This window comes from Pseudozyma hubeiensis (assembly GCF_000403515.1).
Source record: "Pseudozyma hubeiensis SY62 DNA, scaffold: PHS36, whole genome shotgun sequence".
In the NCBI taxonomy this organism is placed as follows: domain Eukaryota; kingdom Fungi; phylum Basidiomycota; class Ustilaginomycetes; order Ustilaginales; family Ustilaginaceae; genus Pseudozyma; species Pseudozyma hubeiensis.
The window spans coordinates 350,472-374,946 of record NW_012133818.1 but is presented as its reverse complement, the minus strand read 5'-3'; the positions used below and the strand labels follow the sequence as shown (position 1 = coordinate 374,946).

Here is a 24,475-nt window from a genome sequence, read left to right as displayed (position 1 = left end):
CACACGTCGTTGAAGCGAGCAAACCGTCACGGGCCGCTCTCTAGCTTTGCTCGCTGCGAAGACGTCGAACTCGATTTTTCGACGCAGCACCTGCTCGAACGGGCCAAGGTACCTTTCAGCCGGATTGTTGAAGTACTACAGTCCGATAAGCAGCAGAGCCCTACAGCATGCACAAGCAAATTCGCGAGAGTTCTGCGACGGACGGGACCATGGAACCCGACGGTCGTTATCGATGGTCCTATGTCTGCATTAATCCAGAGAGGGCATTCGAGATAAACGCACCAGACGGGACCAACGCTTCCAACGAAAGTGTGAGTGCTCATCACAATTGACCAGCTGGATGCTCATGGCGAACGGGACCGCGTGAGACCGCAAACTCACTGGTCGCCAGATTGCCGTGAGGATTGCTTCAGTGCCGCTTACAAGGTATTCTGCGCCGACCAAGGACCAGGATCGACTGATTGATCGCTGGTGGTGGATGCTTCTGGTCGAGACGCGCGCCCTGGATGCATACCCATGGTGCGGCCGTCCCGTGTACGCGTCAGACTCCCGCTGTGGGAACACAAAACCAAATGCTGGCCAAGGTTGCTTTCTTGTTCTCTGAAAAGTGGGTATGGTTGGCAGCGACAGTGTCATTTGCTGATTGGTCGAGGAGGAGGAAGGTCAGGGCGTTCAGGATGAGGCAGCACGAGCTCTCTAGTAGACGACATTAGTGCGTTTCGGTGCGCCTGGGCATCCGACGGGATCTTGCATCGCCGTTCAAGCCCAGAACGCGTGCTACCTGTCGAGTCTGCACTCGGCGTAGGCGTGAGGCCGTTGCCCATCCGCAGGCGCCATACATGGAGGGCGTAGAAGAACCAAGCCCGCAGCCCCCGCTCTCTGGGCGCAGGAATCATGGCCTGTCCCCGCAAGACTACAGCTAACAGACATGTTTCAGTCGCATACCTCGGGACCGGTTCGGGAGGCAGCGCTCTTACACCCACGCGTGTAAATATGGGTCCAGCAGTAGATATTTCTTTCCCAGTAAATGAGGTAATGAAAAAAAAGCGCGTAAGGTTTTGTTTGCGAAGCCATTCTCTTAGCTTTTGAATTTCCGGATGGCGAGCAGCGGGTGAAACCGTAAACTGTCACACAGCGCGGCCCGCACGGCCGACGCGGGCACAGTTGGAAAACACACCAGATTCTTCCAAGTCTGCAGCCCGACCCCACGTACAGCCTTCTATTCGCTATGCTCGCTCGTTTCTAGCATCAATTGAAGAATTCACTCTATCTCAGGGTCGATCCGCGCTCGAACTTGACGTGCCTTCGTCACTTCTGTCTCCTTGGCCTGCGTTTCGCTCAGCGATAAGGGACGGGACTGCAAACGAGACACATCGTCCCGCGCATTGGGACTTTGGGACTATGTGTCCCTCCTTTGCTGGATTCCGTACGCTCGCAACTTGGCGCAGATGCTGTATCTGCATCCAATGTCCAGAAGCTGGACACGAACGCAAGATTAGTCTATAGTTCCGACTTGATGGAATCTTTGTGAAGAACTTTCGATGCAGTGTTTCCGGGACTGGGCTCAGCAGACCACAGCAGCAATCTTCGCCGTTCCTTTTCACATTGGCGCCGAGCAGCGGCACTTGGTGGGAAACAGCTTGCTGTTCACTTCCTTATCGCTGTACTCGCTCTTGTGCTTGAGCTGAAGCCTCCTCAGACCTAAATAGCGACCGAGCCTGGAGCTCGCCACACTTGTCCTAACCCCCAACCAGCTCCCGAATCTCAGCCAGCAATCTCCTCTGCGCAGACGTGACAATCAGCTCAAAATGGTCCAGCTTCAAGGTATCTCCAGCCCAGGGCTTCATGCTTCGTCTGCCAACTCCGAGTCGGGCGAAGCCAGCTGGAGCCCGAGACTTCACTATAGCCAATCATACACTGGCTTCGACTCGCCAGCGGTTGGCTCGACGCCGATTGCAGAGTGCAAGAGACCATCTTTTCGCTCAACTCGCCTCAAAGAAACGGATAGCCTCCTCTCGGAGACGGTGTGGACCAAGAGCCGTGCTGGTAAAAGAGCAGGCCGTCGCAACTACATCTTTTTCCTTGTCGGAGTAACAATTGGTGTCCTCGCAGGTGCAGGCTTCCTCGTGCAAGGCTTTCTCAGCGTCAAGAAGAACAACTACTGTCTTGTGTTGGAAGACAACTTTGACGGACCGCTCGATACTTCCGTTTGGAAGCACGAACTTCAGACAGGCGGCTTCGGAAACCACGAGTTCCAATGGACCACCGACTCGCTTAACAACAGCTTCGTAAGTGACATAGACCAACTGAACAGAACCAAATTATGAACATGCAGCTGACCTTGCCGCGACGTGCCCTCTTCATTTCTCGCTATCCGTCTGACGCACAGACCGAGGATGGACATCTCTACATTGTACCGACCCTGACCTCGGACCAGCTTGGTATGGCCGCTATCACCAACGGATACCAGCTTAACCTGACGCAAGCGGGTACCTGCACAGCCTCGAACCGAACAGATGCGAATTGCGCGGCGACCTCCAACTCGACCATTGGAACCATCTTACCACCTGTTCAGAGCGCACGCCTGACGACCCGAGGCACTCGTTCCATCAAGTTCGGCCGTGTGGAAGTACGCGCCAAGCTTTCCAAGGGCGACTGGACTTGGCCCGCCATCTGGATGATGCCGCGGGACAACACGTACGGAGAATGGCCCGCCTCAGGGGAGATCGACATCGTCGAGTCCAAAGGTAACATTGTCAAGTCGCGACGCGACTACTTTGGCAATGTGATCCGATCGACACTTCATTACGGACCTAACTCGGAGCAAGATCATTGGTACAGCACAACCGCAGTTTCACAAATCCTTCGCAACTACTTTTACGATGGGTTCGAGACCTTTGGCCTTGAATGGGATGAGGACTCCATCTGGACGTGGAGGGGGAGTCGAGCCCGCAGAGTTCTCGAGAAGAAGTTCGATCGCGACATGTGGTCTTCTTCGCACTTTCAGACTTCTACAAGCAACGGCACCGTAGTCGACAATCCATGGAAGGCGAGCAAGCATGCCAAGATCGCGCCCTTTGATCAGGATTTCTATCTTATTCTCAACGTCGCCGTCGGCGGCACCAACGGCTACTTTGCTGACAATGACGTGGCGACGCCGGACAAGCCGTGGTCCAACTCGGGCGCCAACCCACGGGCTGACTTCTGGAGCGCTCGCGAATCGTGGTTTAACACATGGCCCAAGGACCCAAAGAAGCGAGGTATGGCCGTCGACTATGTTAAGATGTGGCAAAAATGCTAGCAGCTGCGTCGAAACGTGCCGGCTGTTCCTCTTTCAGCTTCCCCTCCTTCGTTTCACGCGTTCGGAACCAATCCCTGTGTACCAATAGAGCACCGATAGAACCTTTAAAGATTCGTCTCAAAACGACCGAATTCTCGCGCGGAAAAGCTGAACCGCTCGTGGACGGTGGGTAGAAGAGTATGTTGAGGATAAACTGAGGACTTCGTCCCGTGCAGCCACGCAGGAATCACCGTTCCCCCATCACAAATTTCCACTTCTCAGCGCATTGTCTCGGAAATGCCCGGCGATGTCTCTGGTGGCACTCGGCCTAGGATGGCTGATCTGCAGGAACAGGTCTCAGCTCGAGCGGCGGGACTTTCGGACTATCCATTGAGTCCTGTGCCAAGCGGGGACCTGCAGCGGGATCGCGCATATCGACGAGTTTGGCGGGACCCGGGCTCGACCACCACGATCGGTCTTTCAAAGTCAAATCGCTGACGCCCTCTGAAGCATGAGAGCGCCTGACCGTACTTGACGAAGTTTCCCTCCGCTTCGGACTTACCTTGCTGGCCAAGTCGCTCTCGAATATCAGGCTGCGCTAGCGTCTGAGGCACGGTACCTTGATCTCTCGGTCTCGTGTCACTTTGTACAAGCTTTCTAGCGCATCAACTTGTCACTCAACTCGACACGCGCAAATTCGACTGCCCACATGCCAGCTAACAGAGGTGCAACAGTCTCTGGCTCAGTCTGACAAGAGGGGCAGCGAGAGCAATAGCCTGGCCTCTCTCGCTGTAAGGAGAAGCATTCTGAATCCGTCTCCCGTGGCTCTTCCCGTGAGCAGACCTATCGAACGCTCATCTCCTTGAGACGGGCCCTACAAGCAGCAGCTGCATCTCGAGGGTGGCGCAGGTCGATTGATGATATTAATGTACCTAGCTACAAGAAGCAAATAACCTCCCCCTCAGCCACCTCCGCCCTCTTCCCAAAATGCGGAGGCAGTAAACGCCTACCGCACGATTTTTGAGAAAGAAAGCGGCACAAACTCCGCCCACTTTATCCGTCCCTGTCCAGATCAGCATATGTAGATGTAGACAGACTGAGCAGCTTGAAGAGGCATGTGCCCGTCAACTGGTCGCTGTGTCACGGGCCAGTCGGGCTCCGAACCCGCGTCTCCTTGACAACGCCTTGCGCATTACACAAGTTCTCGCAGAGACTGTGAAGTTCCGACAATCCTGAGGCATTGCGCAACTGCATCTTCCGTGTTCGTCCAATCTGAGGTTCTTCGTGCCTGTCGTCAGCTCTTGAGTATGACGAGGCAAAGAAAATTCTCCAGGCAAAATCTGCAAGTGTGGCTACCATAGATTCGGACGATCGAGCACAGCCGAGTAAATGGGACTAGGAGATGATTGCAGTCTCTCTGAGATCGTGCAACCACTGACAAATCCAAACCCGTTGCTCGTTCCTGTCCAGGCACCGGAGACATCCCGAGCCCGGTCCTCTTCGTCAGCCCCACGGGACCCCTTTGTGGGCAGAATGTGGCGCCTGAGTCGTTCATGCCGACCACTTTGTCCATCATTGCCTCCTCATGTGCTGCGAGCGGATCTTGAATGACGGGCCAGGGATAAATTACAAGGGAAGCTAGAAAAAGTCGGACGGATTCTCCCACGCAGCCCAGACCTTGCTTCCTCGATGCTCCTCATTTCATGCTCGCTGCGGCCCGTCAATAGGTTTCATGGATCACGGGATGCGGATGTCAAATAGTAAGCCCGAGGAGCATGACGGGCTTGTGCACGAAATCTCAGCTTTGTGTGGTGTCCTTGCGGGAGATGATGCCTTGAGAAGATATTGCAGAGCAGTAGACGTGGCCACGAGGCATCGCTTCTTGAGTGAAGCTTATTCAGTCGCAAAGAATCGTCGTAGTGACTGAGGCTCGCACATGCTCGATGAGCCTTCCCGCGCTGCCGTCAGGGAAGAAGAAAACCCTGACTGTTGCAGGCATCCATCGCAGACAGTACAATGCGCACGGTCAAGCAGATCCACAAACTGAATCAGAGGCTGAATCGAGGCAGAGCAGCAACGTCGCGGAAGCTCTGTCTTTGTCTATAAGTACAGCCTGTTCTACGGATACCCCATCGATCTTGTCCTCATCATCAATCATCACACCAATCAAGGCCTCACTAAAGAGACCATGAAGCTCAGCCTCTCCCTCTCCGCCCTCTTGGCACTCTTGCCTCTGGCGCTCGCTGCCCCTTCCCCCGATGTGATCGGAGAGATCGACATCGGCGACTTCTTGGATCTCCCGGCCCCTACTGCCGTTCCTGTGGAAGTTGTCTCCACCTCTGTCAACCTTGCCGCTGTTGCCACCTCGCTGTCAATCCAGCAGAGCGTCACCGCCGACGGAAGTACCCCGACCGTGATCCCTCTCCGCAAGCGTCAGGGCTCCTGCCAGCCATTCTCCTCCTTCGCGCAAACCAACCCGGACATCACTCCAGGCACCGTGTCTGCTTTCCAGAGCTACCAGCCCTGGCAGGCTGCCTCGGGCGCCCTTGGAACCTATGGACTCCCCATCTATGAAGGTACCAACTCTGTTGGACCCAAGAACGGCTTGCTCAGCGTCGTCACCTACAACAGCTACGACCCCAACGTCTGCAAGGCCAAGTGCGACAGTCTCTCGAGCTGTGCTTCTTTCGCAATCTGGCGCGAGCGTGTCCCAACTCAGAAGTACGACGCTAACACGTGCCCTAGCCCTTCCACCGATGCCGCTTACCAGACCAAGTGCTTGTACTACTCGTTCAAGCTCGCGGCCAGCGATGCTACCAACAAGGGTCAGTGGACGAACAATGGCAAGTTCAACGTTGTGCAGACCTCGGTGAAGTTCTTCAACAAGGACGCCTTTGTGCCGGCCGCAGTCGATGGCTTCTCTGGCCCTACGGGAGACTGGGGAGTTTGTGCCCCACAGGGTCTGACTGCGGATGGCGACGATGTGCAGACTGCTGCTGGCAAGTTCCACGCCGATGTCCTTGCCCGTACACCTGGTCCCATGACCACTGCCATTGACCCCAGCTTCTGCGCTTCTACCTGCAAGTCGATCACCTCTGGTGGACAGCCCGATGACGTGTCGGGCATCAAGCTGAACTGCAACATGTTCAGTCTCTTCCTCCTGCGCGCTAACGGAAAGGACGCTTGGCAGTGCCAGTACTGGACCAAGGACCTGGATGCAAGCAGGAACACCAACTGCGGCCCTAACAAGCTCGTGGTTGCCAGCTGGAAGTACGTCACCTCCGGCAGCAACGCTGTGGCTCCCTACGTCAACACCAAGCCTCAGATAACCCCGCCCACGTGCACTGGTAGCGACAGCAGCACATTCGGTGTTCGATGCATCGAAGACTTCAAGACCGCCGACCAGCGAAGCGACTTCGCCACGCCCTGGAGCTCGAAGGGACTGGCTTATGACGAAACGCACTACGAATACCAGACGAGTAAGCTGATCGGGTTCACCGACCCTAGTAACCTTCAATGGTACATCCACAACAACCAGTGGAACCAACTCGATGCAACCAAGTTGGCCACTGATGGCTTCTTTGGCATGGCTCGCGGGTACGGCAACAACCAATTCCAGTGGAATGCTGCTGGCTTCGTATTTGACCTTGAGTCCATCGACTTGGCAACCTGGTTTGTCAACAGCATGCAGGCGGGAGACACTTTGTCTGTCTGCGGTCTGCGCAACGGCCAAGTTGTGGGGCAATGCACCGATCCGGTCGCAGTTCCCCTCAATGCTGGCGATCAGATGATCCACGCTACCGGACTTCTCGACCTTGGATTCAAGAAGATCGACGGGCTCCGATTCATCAATCCTTCGGGCCGAGGTGGATGGGTGGTAATGAGGAACCTTGTCATCACGCGATACGCTGTTCCCAACGCTCGTCGAGAGGTGCAGACCATCGGCGGGTCTGTATCGGATGCTCCTGAACTTAGCAGACGCGATGACGCCGATCTTGTCCCGACCGGCGCCATCTCCACGCAGGTCGCAGTCGCTTTCAAGTCTGCAGACTGAAGCTCGCAGAACCTGGAACGCACAATCATAGCGTCTTGACGATTCGTATGCCCCCGTAGTATCGCGCCGTCCTACGTCCTCTTCCAGACATCGCCGACGCCACCAACATCTTTGTTCTCGCCCATTGTCTCATCCGGGTTTTCTCTCACAGTACTGTCATTTTCACACAGACCACCTCTTCCCAGTCCCGCCCAAAGGGTCACGTTCAGCTCTTGATTGTCAGTATCTGGCAATAGTCCATCGCCGAGCGTCGCTCGACCATGTACCTTCGGCCATTTGTTGCTTCTCTTTGCTACGTAAATCTGCCGCCCCCAGGAATGATCATGTGTTTCCCTCCGAAGTTGGTTACGCAGACGAACGCGCCGCTTGCTTGTGCTCGTTTGACACCGAGAAGGGTTCCACTATCATCGTCTCGAGTTCTCGTCGTCCTTACCTTTGCTTTTCGCTTACTGATCAATAATCGGACACGCAAGACGTTCGTTTGAAATTCATCGAAGAATCTCTTGCTTACTGGTGCTGAAAATTTTGCGCCCAAGAGCCCGAGAACGTGCTGCTCTGATGGACTCGATCAATCTCCGACCTTGATTCGCACATCGGTCGTGCATATGTCTGACGCGGGGAGATTTGCAAGAAGATTTCTGAGATTCCTGAGCGTGAAGTGTCTCACCTTCTTCACCTACCAAGCGGGCCGGAAACGGGACCGCTCTAGCCCGCTCGGCTCGAAGGCGCGATCAGCCAGAGTTACACGGACGTCTTTGTCCGCTGACGATGATTGAATGCCAGCGTCTTTCGTGCTGCCGATACGACGCATCTGCGAGCTTGAAGTTGACGGCAACAGCTCCCTGCGCAGCAGTGGGCACGCTTAAGGCAACGTACAAGCTCATCCCTCCCGGTCGCCGGCACCCAGTAAATTCGGCAACGAAAACTAGAGCGCCCAGGAAATCCAGGAAAATTCTTGTGCGTTAGAATGAAACCATAGACAGACGAAAATTTAGAAAATATTTAAATGGGTGTTCGTCAGGCGAAAGTTTTCGTCGGCCTCCTTTTCCGTGGTGCGCAAGTTCGCCTCTACCCGGAAACCGAGCAAGCCACGGTTTAAATGCCGCTTGCCCCCGCTCATGACTGGGTTTGTGCCGCTTGGGCGAACACGCCAGCACGAATGGACACAACTGGCTTTTTGGGGGTTTTTCCCTGCTGCCGAAAGCTGCATCCACAGTCCCGCTCGTCTTCCTCTCTCTCTCTCTCCTTCACCTTCTCTTTCTCCTTCTCGTCGTGACTCTTTGCTCCTCCCTCCCTTCGAGCTGACAAGCAGCTTCCGATCCCATGTCTGAGATGCTCACTGGGCTCACATAGATCCAGCTGTGTTGGAGCTCGACGTTTCCCCCTCCGGTCTTCTCGAAGCTTATCTTTCGCATCTGAACAGTGGATCATATTGCAACGAGCGGGATCTTGCAACATGTGAGTCCTTCCCGTTCCTTATTTCGCGATCTGGCAGACGTCCGTTGCTCCTGCGCCTGTGGCGCCATGCTGGCACGAACCTGGCGAACGTAGATTCATGGACGTGCTGCCGCTTCTGAAAGTTGCTGTTGTGGCTCTCCTACCTGCCTGTATCACACGGAATTCATGCGTTAGAGATTCATTATCTCTTCTCCCCTCCGGCTTATAAGGTCGAGGTCACAATCGCTAGGTCCCCCCAATGCGTTCCTCCAAACATTAGCATCATCGAGCCCTTGCCAACAGGAGCCTGAGCCTTCATATCCGCAATAACGTGCCAGTATCGCTGTCGCCTCAACTCGCTGCACGATGCGCTTGGCCATTTTCCCAAAGAGCCTGTCGCTCCTCGCGGCACTCTTGTCCACGCGAGTCCCATCGACGTGGGCAGTTGACTCGCCCTCCTCCTATGGTATTGGCGACTGCTTGATGGAAAATTGCCTTCCGAGTCAATCAGGCTACCTGGAAGGGTACAATTTCGACCCCGCCATCGTCGGCGGCCCCACCTTCGGCCAGGTGTGGAACGCTCAGCCGTCGCAGGGTGATCAGATCCTCGCCCAGCCAATCACTTACACGCCGTCCGGCGGTTCTCAGAGCGTCATTGTTGCCTCGGAGAAGAACATCGTCAGCGTCCTTGATGCTGCCACCGGTGCGATTCGCAAACAACGCACTGTCAACTCTCCCTTTGCTGCAGTCGATACCAAATGCGCAGATCTGACGCCCAACATCGGTATCACGGGAACGCCCGTGTTGGATCCTTCCAGCAACACCCTCTACTTCTGGTCCAAGACGTACGCCGACGGCACCACCAGCGGTCTCGACAATGGTCGTTATCGCTTCTACGGTGTCGACCCCGTAACACTACAGGACCGATTCCCTCCCGTCGATCTTCAAGGTACCCAAGCTGGCAATCGCCCTGATCAGTACTTTGAAGGTGGCAAAAACCTGCAGCGCACCGGCCTGCTTCTGGCCAACGGTATCGTTTACGCCGGCTTCGGTGGCCACTGCGACAACTTCAACTACACCGGATGGATAGTCGGTATGGACGCTAGCTCTGGAAAGTACGTCACCTCGTTCAGTACTCAGTCAGGACCCTATGGCAAGACCGGCTCCGGCGTCTGGCAGGCTGGTGGAGGTCTCTCGTACGACGGCACCAACATGTGGTTCGTGACCGGTAACGGCTTTGGCGAAGAGCTGGGAAATCTCCCTCGTCTCGGACGCAATCCCCCCGGTGCTCTTGCCATGTCCGTAGTCAAGATGCAACTCGGAAACTTGACTGCGGTCGACTTCTTCGCGCCTTCAGATTATCGAGCCATCGATGCAGCAGACCAAGATTTCGGCAGTTCAGGTGTAGCTTTCTTGCCCAAAGGCTTCTCTGCTGGCAATGTTGGTCGTATCGCCATCGCCAACGGCAAGAACGCCAAGGCCTACATCATGAACGCCGATAACCTGGGAGGATACAAGACCGGCAATGGCGGCGGTGACGGCAACCTTCAGACCATTCCTCTTGGCGGCCAGTCATTCTCCACGGCAGGTGCGTATCCACTCGAAGGCGGTTACGTCTACATTTCCTCCACGGGCCAACCGACACTTGCGCTCAAGTTTGGCACCGATGCTAGCGGCAATCCGAACTTTGCCCAGGTCGGTCAGACCGAGGACGCATCGACCAACATTCGAGGTGTAGGACACACCACTACCACTTCCAACAATGGACAAGCCGGAACGGGTCTGCTTTGGGTCACTGATACCCAAAACGGTAACTTGCGTGCTTACAGGGCTATCCCCGCTGCTGACGGCCTCTTGCACAGAATCTTCGCGGGAAACATCCCGGCTGGTGGCGCGAAGTATCAGCGTCCCGTCCCAGGCAACGGAAGGATGTTCATCGTGTCGACACAGGGCTACGTTGCTGCCTTTGGTGCGCCTATCAACCTTCCTCTCAACTGCACGTCGTCCGTCAACTTTGGCACGGTGACGATCGGCAACAGCTCTACATTGCCAGTCACCTGTCAGGCCGTGATCAACACGCAAGTATCGAGCGTCAAGATCTCGGATGCAGTATTCAAGACGACTACGATCCCGACGACGCCTTTGATGGCCAACCAGGCCTTCGCCTTCAATGTGACCTGGACTCCGACCGCTGCCGGTGTCGTCGCTGGCACTGTGACGTTCAACACGACCAACTCCGCAAATGGTTACGTCAACACCGTTCCCGTGATCCTGCGTGGTAACGCGGTGACCAGCGGCCCATCTTTCGCGGTGACCCCAAACAACGTCGCCTTTGGCGGTCTCGTTCCTGGCGCGGCAGACTCGATTGGCGGCCTCAACAAGTCGATCTCTCTCAGCAATGTTGGTCAGCAACCCCTGACAATTACTTCGTGGGACTTTGATGAGACTTACGGCGAGGTTGACGATGATGATGACAACAACACACCAGCTCCTGCTGGTGACGTTGATGGAGAGATGGACAAGAAGACCACCACAGGTAACTTCACCCTCTACGCGATGCCAAGTGCCATCGCTAACCAGTCTTCCACTGCATTGGTTATCAACTTTAACCCCACTGTGAAAGGATCCTTTACCGCCTCTCTCAAGATTTTCACGACTGGTGGCAATCAGACTGTGGTCATCACCGGAAGTGCAGCAGGCGCTGCCGTCTTCACGTACTCGACCGACCAGTACGATGGAACGGTGTTGAAAAATGTGCCTTACATGGACTATGGCAACAGCCTGGCTGGCTCGATCTCCGTTCAATCTCTTCATGTGACCAACGATGGAGAATCTGCCCTCATCATCAGTAAGAGCAAGCCGCCGACTAGCGACTTTTTCCACGCAACCAACCCCACTGGCGATCTGACCGAAGGCGAAGCTCTTGAGCCAGGCGAAACGGAATCGGCCGCCGTGCAACTTTCCTCGCCCGTATCGCAGGTCAACGTCGCCCCCTACAACGTCTCCAGTGCCTGGGTCCTCAATGGTAACGACCCCAACTTTGGCGTCCACTTTGTCAACATGTCGGCGCGTATTGTCTCACGACAGGTGGGACCATTGAATGCAACAACATTTCCGGGTGATGTCAACGGAACAGCACGATACCAGTACCTGGGTTGCTTCGCAAACAAGGCGAACGGGGGAACGCTTCCCACCCAGCTGACTCCCTCGAATAAGAACACTTTCGAGAACGGACAATGCCAGACCTTGGCTATGGGTCAAGGGAACAGCGTCAACTTCGTGGGCACCATGTACGCTCAGGAATGCTGGGCTGGAGCTAGCGTGCCAGATCCGAAGCTCAAGGTCTCGGACGAGATGTGCACCTATCCCTGTGTGGGCGACTCAACCCAGTACTGCGGCGCGAGTGGCTATCTCAACATCTTCTATGATTCTACCACCTACAACGCGGCCACGGGTACTTTCGCACCTGGGGCATACACAGGTCCCCAGACTGCGCCAAGCTCTGGCAACTACCAATTTGTCGACTGCGTATCTGACGCCCAGCAGAATCGATCGCTCTCTGGAGCTGCGTACACAAGCTCAACAGCCATGTCGGTGGACAGTTGCGTCAGCTTCTGTTCTCAGAGAGGTTTCTCGCTGGCTGGTGTCGAGTATGCTCAAGAGTGCTACTGCGGCAACGCCCTAGGCGCTGCAGCTCAGTTCAACCAAACCGGATGCTCCATGACTTGCAAGGGCAACAGGAACCAATACTGTGGTGGACCATCCCGACTAAACCTGTACGCTCTCAACGGGAATGTAAACGGCGGCGTTCCGCCTCCGGCTTCTACCACGACGACCGCATCGGCGTTTAGCACTTCCACGGCCTCGGGCTCGTCCTCATCCAGCTCCACAGCCTCGAGCACGTCTTCGGCTGCCGCACCAACATCGACAGTTCCGTCCAACACCGCCTACAAGGGCTGCTACTCTGACTCGACCGTTCGCCGTGCTTTGCCGTTCAGCGCCAAAGGTGGAACAGTCCAAGCTTGCCGCTCTGCGTGCACATCTGCAGGCTATTCGATTGCTGGTCTCGAGTACTACGGAGAATGCTGGTGTGGAAACGCCCTGGCCGGAGGATCCTCGATCCAACCCGATACCGATTGCAACTTGCCGTGCAATGCGGACTCTTCGCAGATCTGTGGTGGTAGTAACAGACTGTCCGTTTACTCGGATGCCGCCCAGGTAGCCATGGTCTCGCAGCCTGCTCAAGTAGGCAGCTGGAACTCGCTCGGCTGCTATGTCGACAGCACTGCCAACCGTGTCATCAACGATAAAGTGCCACAACTGGGCTCGAAGACGTCCATCACCTCGTGCTCTCAAGCATGCGCTGGCTACAACTTTTTCGGTGTCGAATACGGCCAAGAATGCTACTGTGGTATGACGATGCGCTCGGATGCAGTCACGGCCCCGGCGTCTGACTGCAACCAGCTTTGCGCCGGCGATGGAACGCAATATTGCGGCAGTGGCAGCCGCCTTGGAGTGTATCAGATCAACGCAGCTGCCACGAGCACCAGTTCCACGTCATCCGCGACCAGCACGACGATGAGCTCTTCCTCGACTTCGACCGCGTCGTCTACGACGACATCGACTACAACTTCGTCTTCAAGCTCTACTTCTTCTACTACTTCGAGCACCACGACCAGCAGCGTGTCGTCCACAACTTCATCCTCCAGCACCACGTCTTCAAGCACCACGTCTTCGAGCACCACGTCTTCGAGCACCACGTCTTCGAGCACCACGTCGTCGACAACGTCTTCTGCTGCCTCTTCGGCCACTTCATCCGCCAGCACGATAACCTCGAGCTCGAGCAGCAGCAGCAGCACGAGCACAACGTCGAGTGCACAGCCGTCTGCCACGCTTCCTGCTACGGTAACGGCCCTCGGATGCTATCAGGACTCGAACGTGCGCTCGTTGAGCGTTCTCGCATACAAGAACAACGCCACCAACACGCCGGTTGGCTGTTCGCTCACCTGCTCGTCCAAGGGATACCGATACAGTGGTGTCGAGTACGCCAACGAATGCTACTGTGACAACCTGCTCAACGGTGGTGCTGCGACTGCCGGTTCAGGTCAATCCGGTTGCAACATGGCATGCAGTGGAGACAGCAAGCAGATGTGCGGTGGATCGAACCGAATCAACATTGCTCAGGATACGCAGTGGAAGCAGAGCTTCTTCACAGTGAACAAAGCGGCGCTGTGGCGATTTGCCGACTGCTACGTGGACTCGACGCAGAGCCGCGTGCTGAACGTCACACTCACGCCGCTCAATGCAACGGTGGAAGGCTGCTTGGGCGCTTGCAATGCCAAGAACCTGACTCTGTGCGGTGTCGAATACGGAGGCGAATGCTACGGTGCTTGGCAGCTCCCCAGCACGGCTCAGATCGCTCCCAGCACCGGTCAAACCAACTCGCTCGGACGTGGCTGCAACAAGCCCTGCAACGGCAATTCGACCATCGCATGTGGTGGCTCAAGTCGCCTGAACCTATACACGCTCAACGCGACGCTCCCCTTCGTCCGTCCTTCGCAGCTGGACTACCTGTCCTGATAGAATCTTTTCCTTGCTTCGTTCCGCCCATTGTGTATCTATTCTAGAATACTTAGACTGTTGTTCTATTCTTGCCTGTTCGTACCAAGCGTTGGCCGTGCTGTACCATTGACGACAAGACTGTGGTGTAGCTCGTCGGTCGTCAGTCGTAAGTAAATTTCATTGGTGTGACCGTTCAAGGGACTCCACACTGTCGTCGGCTCAGACGACTGCAGCAATGCGCTGGAAGCCTTGCCTACGATTTCTCAAACATGTTTCACGTCTCACTAATACTCCAACGCCTTGTGGCACTCCGACTTTGCTTGTTCCACCAAGACAAGTCATAATTTCCTCTCCATCATGGGTCTCACTCGCCCACGAGGTTCCGTGTCTGAGAGCAGAATGCCTGTCTTCTGGGTGAGACACGCCCGCCAAACTTAGCGGGAACCCTGCACCACGTCTGGATCTTGACGAATCAGTTGTCTCGAGTGTGAAACACAGGTACCTAATGGGTGGGACTCTGAATGAGGATCCGTCCCGCCATAAGGATGAGGTCTGATGATAAGAGGAACCTGCTGCGAAGTGGTCATCATTCATGTGTTGTTTGTCACTAGTCCCTCAATTAGGATCCATGCTCGGATTCCTTATCTGGTCGTATAGCGGCCTGATTCGCACGTGGCATGGTCTCCAGCCACGCCGGCGTTTGTCGACGTCTGTCTTGATCGAGCAATCGTGGTGTCAGATCGTCTTTCCCCACGACGGACGGGAGACTGAGGTAAGTTCTGTCGGGACGTCAAGTCACGAGCGGGAATAGTCTCGCTTCTGTTTCGCCAGCTTCCTTCTGCTTGACATACCCAGATCTGAATGCCATTAGGAATGAAGCGCAGACACGGGAAGATTCAGCATTTCAAGACAAGTGAAGCGAATCGACCCATGCAAGAAGTATTCAGTTGCGTCTTTGGATTCTGAAACGCGGGCCGAAAGCTTCGTCATGCCCTGCAGCGGAAAAAATATGTTGCGAACGCGGACGCACAGGATTGCTGGCGCAGTCGGAGAGCTCAGATAGCAGTCCGAAGGTAACCACATGGCAGCGATTGCCAACTGGATATCAAGTTGCTGAGTTGGGCACCGACGGCGGTGGAACTAGCAACAAACTCTATTTGACCTACACTGGCGTATGAGCTCGAAAAGGATTTTCCGGTGATAGGACGATCTCTTCCCACGAGGGACGCATGACATGCCCGTGGCTCACCGCGTCGCCGTCGCGGCGGCACCCTGAGACGCTGAGGAAGCTGTTCGGCAATTCTGCACCAACGCATTTGTGGTATAAGGGTGGCAGCTGCAGCTTCAGCGTACTCAGCTGTTAGCGCCATTCTGGGTCTAGATACTTTGTTCAAAGTTTGCTCAAAGTTTCACAAACCTGAAAGTATCTCTTCTCCTACTAGCTCGCGTGTCATTAATATGAATTGTGACTGGAAATCAAGGGTGGACATCCAGAAAGAATACCTAAGTTTGTCAAAGTTTGACAAAGTTTGGATTCGCGTCGCGTTACGTTGAGCTCGACCAACTTTCGGACCTGGAATGAAGGATGTATGTTTCACGCTCGCTTCCGCGTTTTTCGAGACCGACGAGTCTTGTTTGCACTTTGCCTCGGTCGATTCTTTCATTATTAAGAACACGGAGTTCTCTTATGTGGGCGTGAGCCACGAGCTCGGTGTGGAACCTCACTCCGATGATCCCGTCAAGACCCTGACCCGTGGCTTGTTTTCGGTTTCGGATGCGAGATGCACTTTGCGTGGGCGACCTAGTGTGGCGTGGAATCCGACGGCTCAGGAACCAAACAGTCTGTCTCGTGCAGACCTCTTCGACTACTTAGGGACGCTTCTCACACCCGTCCACGCCCACATGGCATTTCTCGTTGCATCCCGTCGTTCCGCTTTTTAGCACCCTGCCAGGTACGACGCGGTTAGCAGGGTAAACAAGATGTAATCGCATGTGAGCTCATCGCAGCCTTCACCCACTCGGTCTAGTGCGGAGCGAGGTGAGCCGGATCGACTCGGCTGGTTGCTAGCGCGAGGTTTGAAGCCTATCAGCGCTCCCTCCCTCTTTCAATTCTAGCTGATGCAGATAGCGCGGCGGGGAACAGCATGGTTGGGTTGGCACAAGTTCCCGGCTTGCGCGAGCTTGACTCGCTTGCGAGACTTCCGACTTCCGATCGTCGACTTCATAGTGCCAAGGGCGACTGAGACCGTTCACACGGGATCGTGGCTAGACGACAAGGACCAGCCATCATCAGGTCCGGGCATCCCTGTCGATAACCTGCACCCAATTTTTGGCGAGGATCTACGCGACAATAGGATCGCCAACAGAACCTTGATACATTCGAAAAAAAGATCGTCGAATTTCCAGAGCAAACGGAAGAGACGCGGCGCACTGAATATCCGCTGCACGGTGCAGTACACCAGTACTGTGCACTGCAGAAATGGGTATGGCTGAGTTTCCCGTCAGTCATAATGAACAATTGATTTACGTTCGCTGTTTTATATTAAATTTTACAGAACATTCTGAACCGCGCCCCATGTCGCTTTACCCGGTCAAGCACGAGTTCTAAGGCGTGAGGGCTGAATTGCGCGCATATACTGCAGCCTCACTCTCTTTCGGGGGTCTCCGCCATTGACCCCACGGGCTGTTGCTTCTGCAATCCCGCTCGACGTCTCAACCACCCCGCGGGAACAGCAACCCAGCAGTCGACTGTTCCGCAGGCAGCCAGTCGTTCCCCTGGTTTGCGCCGCCGCACCAGTTGGTCGAAGTCTTGGCGTTCCTTCAATCGCCAATGTCGGGACGGACTTTGCCCCTCTAGTGGTTGCGTCGCGCCTGTATCGTCACTCATGCAGATCCAACAAAGGCGCCGTTGTCAGACGCTTCTGTTCGTCCTTGGTACAGGGCTTCAACTTCTCCGCGCCCGGCATGAAAGGTCCATGAGCTGCCAAAGGGAGCATCCGCGGCATGTGCTTCTTCGTCAGCGCAAGGAAATTTCACGGAACCGTAGCAAGGTTTGTTGGGCGTGCAGGTCTTAGACGATCAAGCTGGGCGAACCGAACAGAATCCTCTTATTCTGCAGGCCAAACGACATCCGACGGCGAAACAGCAAACAAATACGAAATGATTTCGAAGGTTCCCGCGTGTGAATCCCAGAACCTGGGTTCGCGCGGCCATTGTTCTTGGCGCTCGTCAAAGCGTGTATTCAAAATCGTTGTTAGAACGTTCTCCTAACAGGGTCCCGATTTCAACATTTCAAGCACTTGGACTTTTTGGCGCCCTTTTATTCTGGCCTTCCTATTTCGTGTTGATATTCTCAAAAATCGATTGCTGTGTCGAAGTTACGGCCAAGCCTGCTTCGCTTGTCGAGAGCTGAAAGATCAGGCGATGTGACACGCTCAAACGTGCGACTCATCGAGATCGAGCCACGTCGCAGAGCTTCCGGGTTAGAGTCACTTGATCTATGATGTGTAAATTGCCCACGTCGTCGACACTGGCATAGTCAACGTCTACAGATTGAAAAGTGTGCGAGGCAGATAGTAATGTATGTAGACAGATAAGCGGCATTTCAAAAATCTATAGGCGACGCTCGGGACCAACAATAGCGCCCGTCCCGGTTCGGCAGCCGCACCGACGATTGGGATGAGATCCTCCCATGCTAGTCCTTGGGAGGAGGCAGGGGCTTTGTCGAGACAAGGGGCGAGAGGAGGGGAGACTGCGCTTGAGCACGGTGCATCATCTGAGCCTGGGTCGTCTGCAGCTTGGCCTGGGCATCGTTGAGCTCGTTGAGCATCTCGACCTTCTGGTGCGTCCCGACATCGCGCTCGGCTTCCATTCGATCGAGCAGCTTCGAGTAGGCCAAGTTCGCTTTCCGCACCTCGATCTCCAGCTCCGACACCCGCTCAGCGCGCTGGCGTATCGAAGCTGTCTGCGAGAGCTGTCGCTCCAGCTCGCGAACCCGCGAAACGAGCTGCGGAACGTCCATTCCGAGCGTGATGGTTCGCTTGACCGGCTTGTTCGAACATTTCGAATCTGGAATCCTGTGGTCGATCGATACAGATGATAACGACGTTTCCGCGAGGCTGACAGCCGAGCTCGGCAGACCCAGGTGCGTCGAGCTAGGGCTGCTGACCGATCGCAAAGATACAGAGTCCGACATCCCAACCGCCCTCGAAATGTCCGAGAACGAAGTGTTATTCGTGCTGTTTCCTGGACCTACGGCTCGTGACTCTATCGCCTGTCTCTGATGCGTGCGATTGTCAAAAGACGGAGGCGCAAAAGGCGAAATGTATCGAATCGATGGCGACGCATTCAGGCTCGTGTTGGATCGCGTTGGCGACGGCATCGCGTCCATGGCAGCCGGTGATCGCGGCGGGGCCAACGTGGCTCCACCTGGAAGGTAAGCGTTGAACATTTTGGGGCTCGGCTTATCGCCCATCACCGTTCGCATCGATTTGTTCGAGCTGGTGCGGCCGAGACTTCTCGATAAGCCCAAGGAGTTGATGTCGGGCACGCGCGCAGGCGATGTAGAGAGGCCCAATATCGATCCGCCTTCCAGCGTCAAACCGGATGGCGACGACGGCGCACGTTCAGCTGCATTCGCTTCCTCCAGCTGCTGGCGTAGCTCAGTCACTTCCGCCTCGAGCCGCTTCTCGCGATCTGCCTGCTCTTTGACCTTGGCAGTCAAGGAGGTGATCCTCGTGGCAAGCGCCTGCTGTGACGCCAGCGCTTCTGCCTGCGTGTCTTTTGTGGCTTTCTGCTCTTCTTTTCGCACGTAAGGACCGCAATTCTCCTTGTCTGCTTCTGCCTCCAACGCCATATCGATCACTGCGCGGCTGATCGCCAACGTGCTTCGTAAACGCTCCGCCGTCGCGTCAAGCTCAGCTTGTAGATCGGCACTACCGAGCGTCGACCGCACCGATGTCGGCGATTTCACAGCTGTGGGGCTGGTTGATTGAGAATTGGCTGCCTGGAAAGCGTCGCGCAACGCATGTAGATCTGCAGAACCTTTTGCGGCAGCCGAAATATCTGGCAGCATTGCACGAAGGTTCTCGGCAGACCGAATGCACGCGTGCAACATGGTGGGAGAGTCGTCGGCGCGAGACTCCGAAGCAACTCTATGTCCACCGCCGAATCTGTCGATGAGATTGCCGACACCTTTGTTATTGGAGGCGAACTTTGCACCCAGCGGCGAAGCAGCCTTGCTCGCCCGTGGCGGCAATGCATCGATCGAGTTGGCTGGAGATGCTGGGCTGGACGCATTTCGACTTTTCTTCTCGAGATCAGCGTGTCGTTCCTCCAGTTGCTCGATCTTGCCTCGAAGTTGAGCGACGAGCCCCTTGCTCTGGCGATCCGAGTCCTCGTTCTTCTGCATAAGACCTTGCACCTCCTTCTCGAGCTGCAACGCACGTTGCTCACCTGCAGCTCTGATGACTTCGTTCTGCTCGGTGAGCGAATCGATTCGGGCCTGGAGCTCCTGTGCTTGCTTGCGATCCTGTGGCGGAGCCTCCGCCGCTCTGGACTTCTCTGCTTGGAGCGCATCATTGAGACGTTGAACTTCTTCCTTCCATCGTTGAGCCTCTTGATTGCCGGCCTGAAGCTGTTCTTGCTGCTGCTTCGACGCAGACGAGTCAGAGGCTGCCACACTGCCACGCGGTGACGCAGAAACCTGCTCGTTGGCGCGCACAAGCTCGAGCTCGAGATCACCAATGTGCGTCTCGAGGCTGGACAGCAAGGCTGCGATGTCCTGACCTGCTGTCTTGCTCTTCTTCGCGACGCCGGCGGCACCAGCCTTGATGCGCTCGAGCAGGTCGTCCATCTCCTCGCGCCCCTCGAGCTTGCCGAGCATTCTGGCGCATCGCTTGTCCTGTTCCTGCAGACGCTTCTCTGCCGTCTCCAGACGACGTTCAAAGGCGTGGAAGAGCTCGTCGCGTTCGGCCATAATGCGTCGCTCCGCGCCTACAGCGAGCTCGAGCTCCCGCAGCTTGCTGTCAGCCTGCTCTGCGCGAGCCTCCGACTCGACGATGCGCTCCTGAGCTGCAGCCACCTGCTTTTCGACATCGGCGCACCTTTGTGCTTTTGAGCTGAGGTCGCTGCGTGCTTGTTCGAGCTGCTTCTGGTGCACACCGATCGCCGAAGAGTGGTCTGCGAGAAGCCTGGCCTTTTCGTCGCCGAATGCATCTTGGGCCTGCTTGAGGTCCTTTTCGAGCTGAGCGATCGCCTGGGCACGGTCGGCAGCCAGCGCGCTGGCTCTGTCGTGAGCCGATTTGAACGTTATGAGTTGCGCCTGAACCGACGCCAAGGCTTCCGTATCTCGTGTCAGCTGACGCGTCGATTCGCCTTGCATCTCGTCCAAAGTACGTCTGTGGTCCTGCGATGCCTTGTCTGCAGCTTCCGCACGTAGCTGCAATGCTTTCAGCTCATTCTGTGCAGCGTCAAAACGTGATTGCAAGTCGGTCATGGCACGCTTGCCGGCCATGACTTCGGCCTTGGAATTGACCAAAGCGTCGTCCCTCTCGTGATCGCGGCTGCGGCTCTGTTCGAGCTGCCTTTGCATCTTTTGCTCAACATCGGCTATGGCGTCGCTGACGGCTTGGGTTTGCCTTTGTCGCGCAGCCTCTTCTTGACGAGAGACTTGCTCTGTCATTGTGCGGAGCTCTTCAAGAGTGCGGTTTCGCTCGCGCGACTGCTCCTCGAGCTGTTGGGTGAGACGATTCGAGATCTCGTCCTTGCGGCGCGCTGCTTCTCGGGCTGACTCGAGATCAGCTTCGAGTTTGGAGAGCGTCTCGCGCTTCCTTCCGAGTTCCTCTGCAAGTCTTCGCACTTTGTCGGGAGCGGCGGCGTCGAGAAAGCTGAAGCCACTGATGGCGCTTATGTCGGACTCAAGACGATTGTGACGGACAGGATCGTTAGCTCCTGTGGGGTGGTAGGGCTCGTCTGTGGAAGGCTGGTAGCGATGTTCGGGGCGGCGGTAGCGGTTGATACCGACAGCAGAAGCGGATGCCGATGGGGCGAGCGATTCGAAGGAGGTGGAAGCTGGAAAAGTAGGCAGGCTCTCCTCCGTCACGCGGCGGTCGGATTCGAGATGTTGGACGCGCTCGGAGAGCGTGGCTGCCTGATGCTCAAGAAGCTTGCGACGGAGCGTGTTGGCGCGCTCGTTCCATTTGAAGAGCTCATGAGCCACCTTGTCGACCTTGGCAGTGGCCACGTGGACGTCCTCGTCGGCTTTGGCTTCGCCGGTCGATATGCTGAAGGCGCGACTGCGGGCAGCGTAAGAGGAAGCGGAGGAAGGCGCGCTAGAAGGTTGGGTACCACCTGACGTGTGGGAATTTGCAAAGGTGGACAAGGTGGGCGAGACGGCGAGATTGATCGACGAGGTGGGCGAATGAGCGGACGCAGCTGTGGTACGATGGGCTTTGCGGAGGGCGACGGCGGCGTCGCGGATCTTGATCTCGACCTTGAGCTTGGTGCGCAGACTCTGGACTTTGCGTTCGACGTGCTTGAGGTCGCGCTTCGCCTCGGCCACCTCTTCCAAGCTCAACGTGCCATACTCCTGACAGTCGACACGTGCTTGGTCGAGCAATAGTTGATGGAGCATACCCTCGCGATCGGTGGGATTGAGGCTGGAATAACCCAGCATCGATGTAGCTCCGCTCGAGCTGATGATGGAGCCGGCGTAAGAGGATGGCGGCGCGTGAGACCAGCTCGAGGCATGCAGGAGGCCTGCGTCGCTGGCCCTGGAGGAGTAAGGGTAAAAAGACTGGACGAAGGGGTTGGACGAGTGGAAAGCACTGCCGGGAGAACGTGGGAACTTGGCGGACAACGGTCCAGGATGGCTCAACTTTCTGGACGTGTCGGCAAGACCAGCAGACGAAGGACCGTTCGAAGGAAAGGAGAAGGAGGTCATAACGCCTGCGCTCCGTCCGCCAGAGCCAGGCGAGATGGCAGAAGCGCTCTCGCCCCAAAGGGGTTCGCGATTTGGTGGAAGGGCGGTGGAGACGCTCAATCCGGAGGGATTGTTCATATCTGGCGTCGAGGCGGCCTGACTGGTGCGACTGCCCATGTAGGGCGACTCGCGTGCTTCGGGTACGACCTCCAGCGAAGGCCCGGCCAGGTAGCGGGAAGCGGCCATCGATGCATCAGCAGGCTGAGAAGAGCCTCGGGTTTGGATGCCCAAACCAAACTTTGCAGCGTGTCCCGGCTTGTTGCTGCTGGCCGACGGAGGCCTGTGAAGACGTTGTGAGCGCGATGAATGGGCTAGCCAATCGGTTGAGGGTGCGAGCGTGGATATGGCGCTCTGATACGAGGAGGAGCGCGACATGTTTGCTCCCGCATCGCTGCTTGCCTGATCAGAACCGCGACGCGAAGCTGAGATTGACCCTGAAGCTTCTGAATGAAGAGGTGTGAGCCGAGAGGATGTGGCGGCGGACATGGATCTGCTAGAGTCGTCGCCGGATAAGGAATCAGAGAAGAAGGAGGAAGGCTCGACGAGATTGAGGGTGATGCCATTGGGTAATGCAGGATCGTATTCGTGATCAGACTTGTTTGCGCTACGGTGGGGCTGGGAGTCGGAGGGAGTGCGAACTGTGGTGTCGAACGAGGTGGTGACGGTGCTTTGCGATTGGTCGCCAGGAAAGATGGGAGAAGATCTATCATCGGCGCCATCGGTGCTCTGGGAGCTCATGCGGTCTGCGGAAGACGAAGGAGTGATCGAATCGGGATCCTTCCTGTGTTTCGCAAAGCGGATGGTCTTGGCAGATGCGTCGTCGCTGCGTTGTAGTTTGCGGATGGTGGCTGTGCTCGCTTTCGCGATGGTCGCTGCCGTGGAGATGCTGGATGAGGCGGAAGCGGTGCTCATGAAGCTCTCGGCCCGTTCGAGGCGCGGACCTGGACGATGGCTGGTGGATGACGAGTCCGGCAGCGCGCGAAGCGAGCTCTCTGGCCAGCGTGATGACGAGTTGGTGGAGTCGATGCTGCTGGATGGCGTTGAGCCGCTACGGGCGCCTTGCTCGAGACGAGACGAGACGAGCTGAGCGGGAGCGTCGGCCCATCTGTCGGAAGCGAAAGGAAGGCGCGCCATGCTCCTGGCCGCGTCCAACATGGACGGCTGTGCTGCAATAGGAGCAGGCACGCAGACAGGCACGCGACGACGAGCTGATGCGGCTGGTGGACTAGACAGTCGGATGGTGAGTGGTCTAGAGCAGCATCGAGTCTGATGTGATCGTGGTCGAGTCAGGCGATGTCGAGGTGCGTGTGGCGCAGCGAGGCACTGGACCGTTTGCCGGGGATGGGTGCGTCTGCCGCGGATGCAGCGAGCTTGCTTCAGATGAAAGGGCGGCGGGACGTGACCTGTGGAAAGGAAGACAAAATGGGTCGGATGACCGAGCAATGCTGGATCAGCTGTCGAGAAGAGGCCGCTAACGGATGGGCCGATGATGGCGGTGATGGTTTCGAGCAGGGTAGGAGTCGATGCGATCAAGCTCTGTGCTGTGTGTCGGTTGCAAGCGAGCAGCTCGATAATGACACCGTGGAGCAGCGATGCCGGTACCGCTCGTGATGTAGTTGGTCGTTCGGAAGACCTCGTCGCAATCGGGTGGTCCGCGTTCGTGTCTGCTTCAAACGGTCCAGCCGATGCACAATGTGACGATTCAAGCAATCTTGGTAAATGACGGCTGAGCCCCTCTCTCCTCATGCTGCAGAGCACACGCCTCCCCATCTATTTGATTTTTTGAGCTTTCTCGCTTACCGAAGTGACAGTTCACGTTCAAAGAAGCGTACAAGAAGAAAAAGGCCGAAGTGCAGCAGCGCAAAGGGAACGCGACTCGAGTCGCGTCTCACTTTCGCCCAATTCTCTCTCCCTCTCTGGCTGTAGGTGCTTCTGCAGCTCCCCCTCTGGCGTCTGTGCTACTTTTTGACAAATCCGAGACAGGGACACGCATCAGTCAGTCTTCTTGCACCCGGCCTCGGACTTGACGTGCAACTGGGAAATTTCGGCAGGTGGCCTGCTCTAGGAACCAGCGAATCTCGCCTCTTCAACTCGCTCTCGCAGGCGAGACGGCATCGCATCCGACAAGACCCTTGCGTTCTCGATCGGATCGGCACGGCAG

The 24,475-nt window shown here is 56.3% G+C and overlaps 4 protein-coding genes across 4 annotated transcripts; 2 read left to right on the top strand and 2 right to left on the bottom strand.

Annotated features, from left to right (window-relative positions):
- Positions 1–209: 209 nt before the first annotated feature.
- Positions 210–7,334, top strand: PHSY_003579 (glycoside hydrolase; the record flags this gene model as incomplete). The annotated part of the gene is made up of 5 exons (XM_012334197.1): positions 210–311; positions 392–534; positions 1,790–2,288; positions 2,390–3,260; positions 5,350–7,334. The coding sequence occupies 5 exons, from the start codon at positions 210–212 to the stop codon at positions 7,332–7,334; spliced, it is 3,600 nt and encodes a 1,199-aa protein (XP_012189587.1).
- A 1,116-nt stretch (positions 7,335–8,450) lies between these two features.
- Positions 8,451–8,792, bottom strand: PHSY_003577 (histone-lysine N-methyltransferase; the record flags this gene model as incomplete). Its single annotated transcript, XM_012334196.1, has 1 exon — positions 8,451–8,792. One exon carries the CDS (start codon positions 8,790–8,792, stop codon positions 8,451–8,453), a length of 342 nt encoding a protein of 113 aa, XP_012189586.1.
- Positions 8,793–9,137: 345 nt separating this feature from the next.
- PHSY_003576 (hypothetical protein) lies at positions 9,138–14,351 on the top strand (the record flags this gene model as incomplete). The annotated part of the gene is made up of 3 exons (XM_012334195.1): positions 9,138–13,182; positions 13,296–13,676; positions 13,876–14,351. 3 exons carry the CDS (start codon positions 9,138–9,140, stop codon positions 14,349–14,351), a joined length of 4,902 nt encoding a protein of 1,633 aa, XP_012189585.1.
- Positions 14,352–18,027: 3,676 nt separating this feature from the next.
- Positions 18,028–24,060, bottom strand: PHSY_003575 (hypothetical protein; the record flags this gene model as incomplete). Its single annotated transcript, XM_012334194.1, has 1 exon — positions 18,028–24,060. One exon carries the CDS (start codon positions 24,058–24,060, stop codon positions 18,028–18,030), a length of 6,033 nt encoding a protein of 2,010 aa, XP_012189584.1.
- Positions 24,061–24,475: the final 415 nt, after the last annotated feature.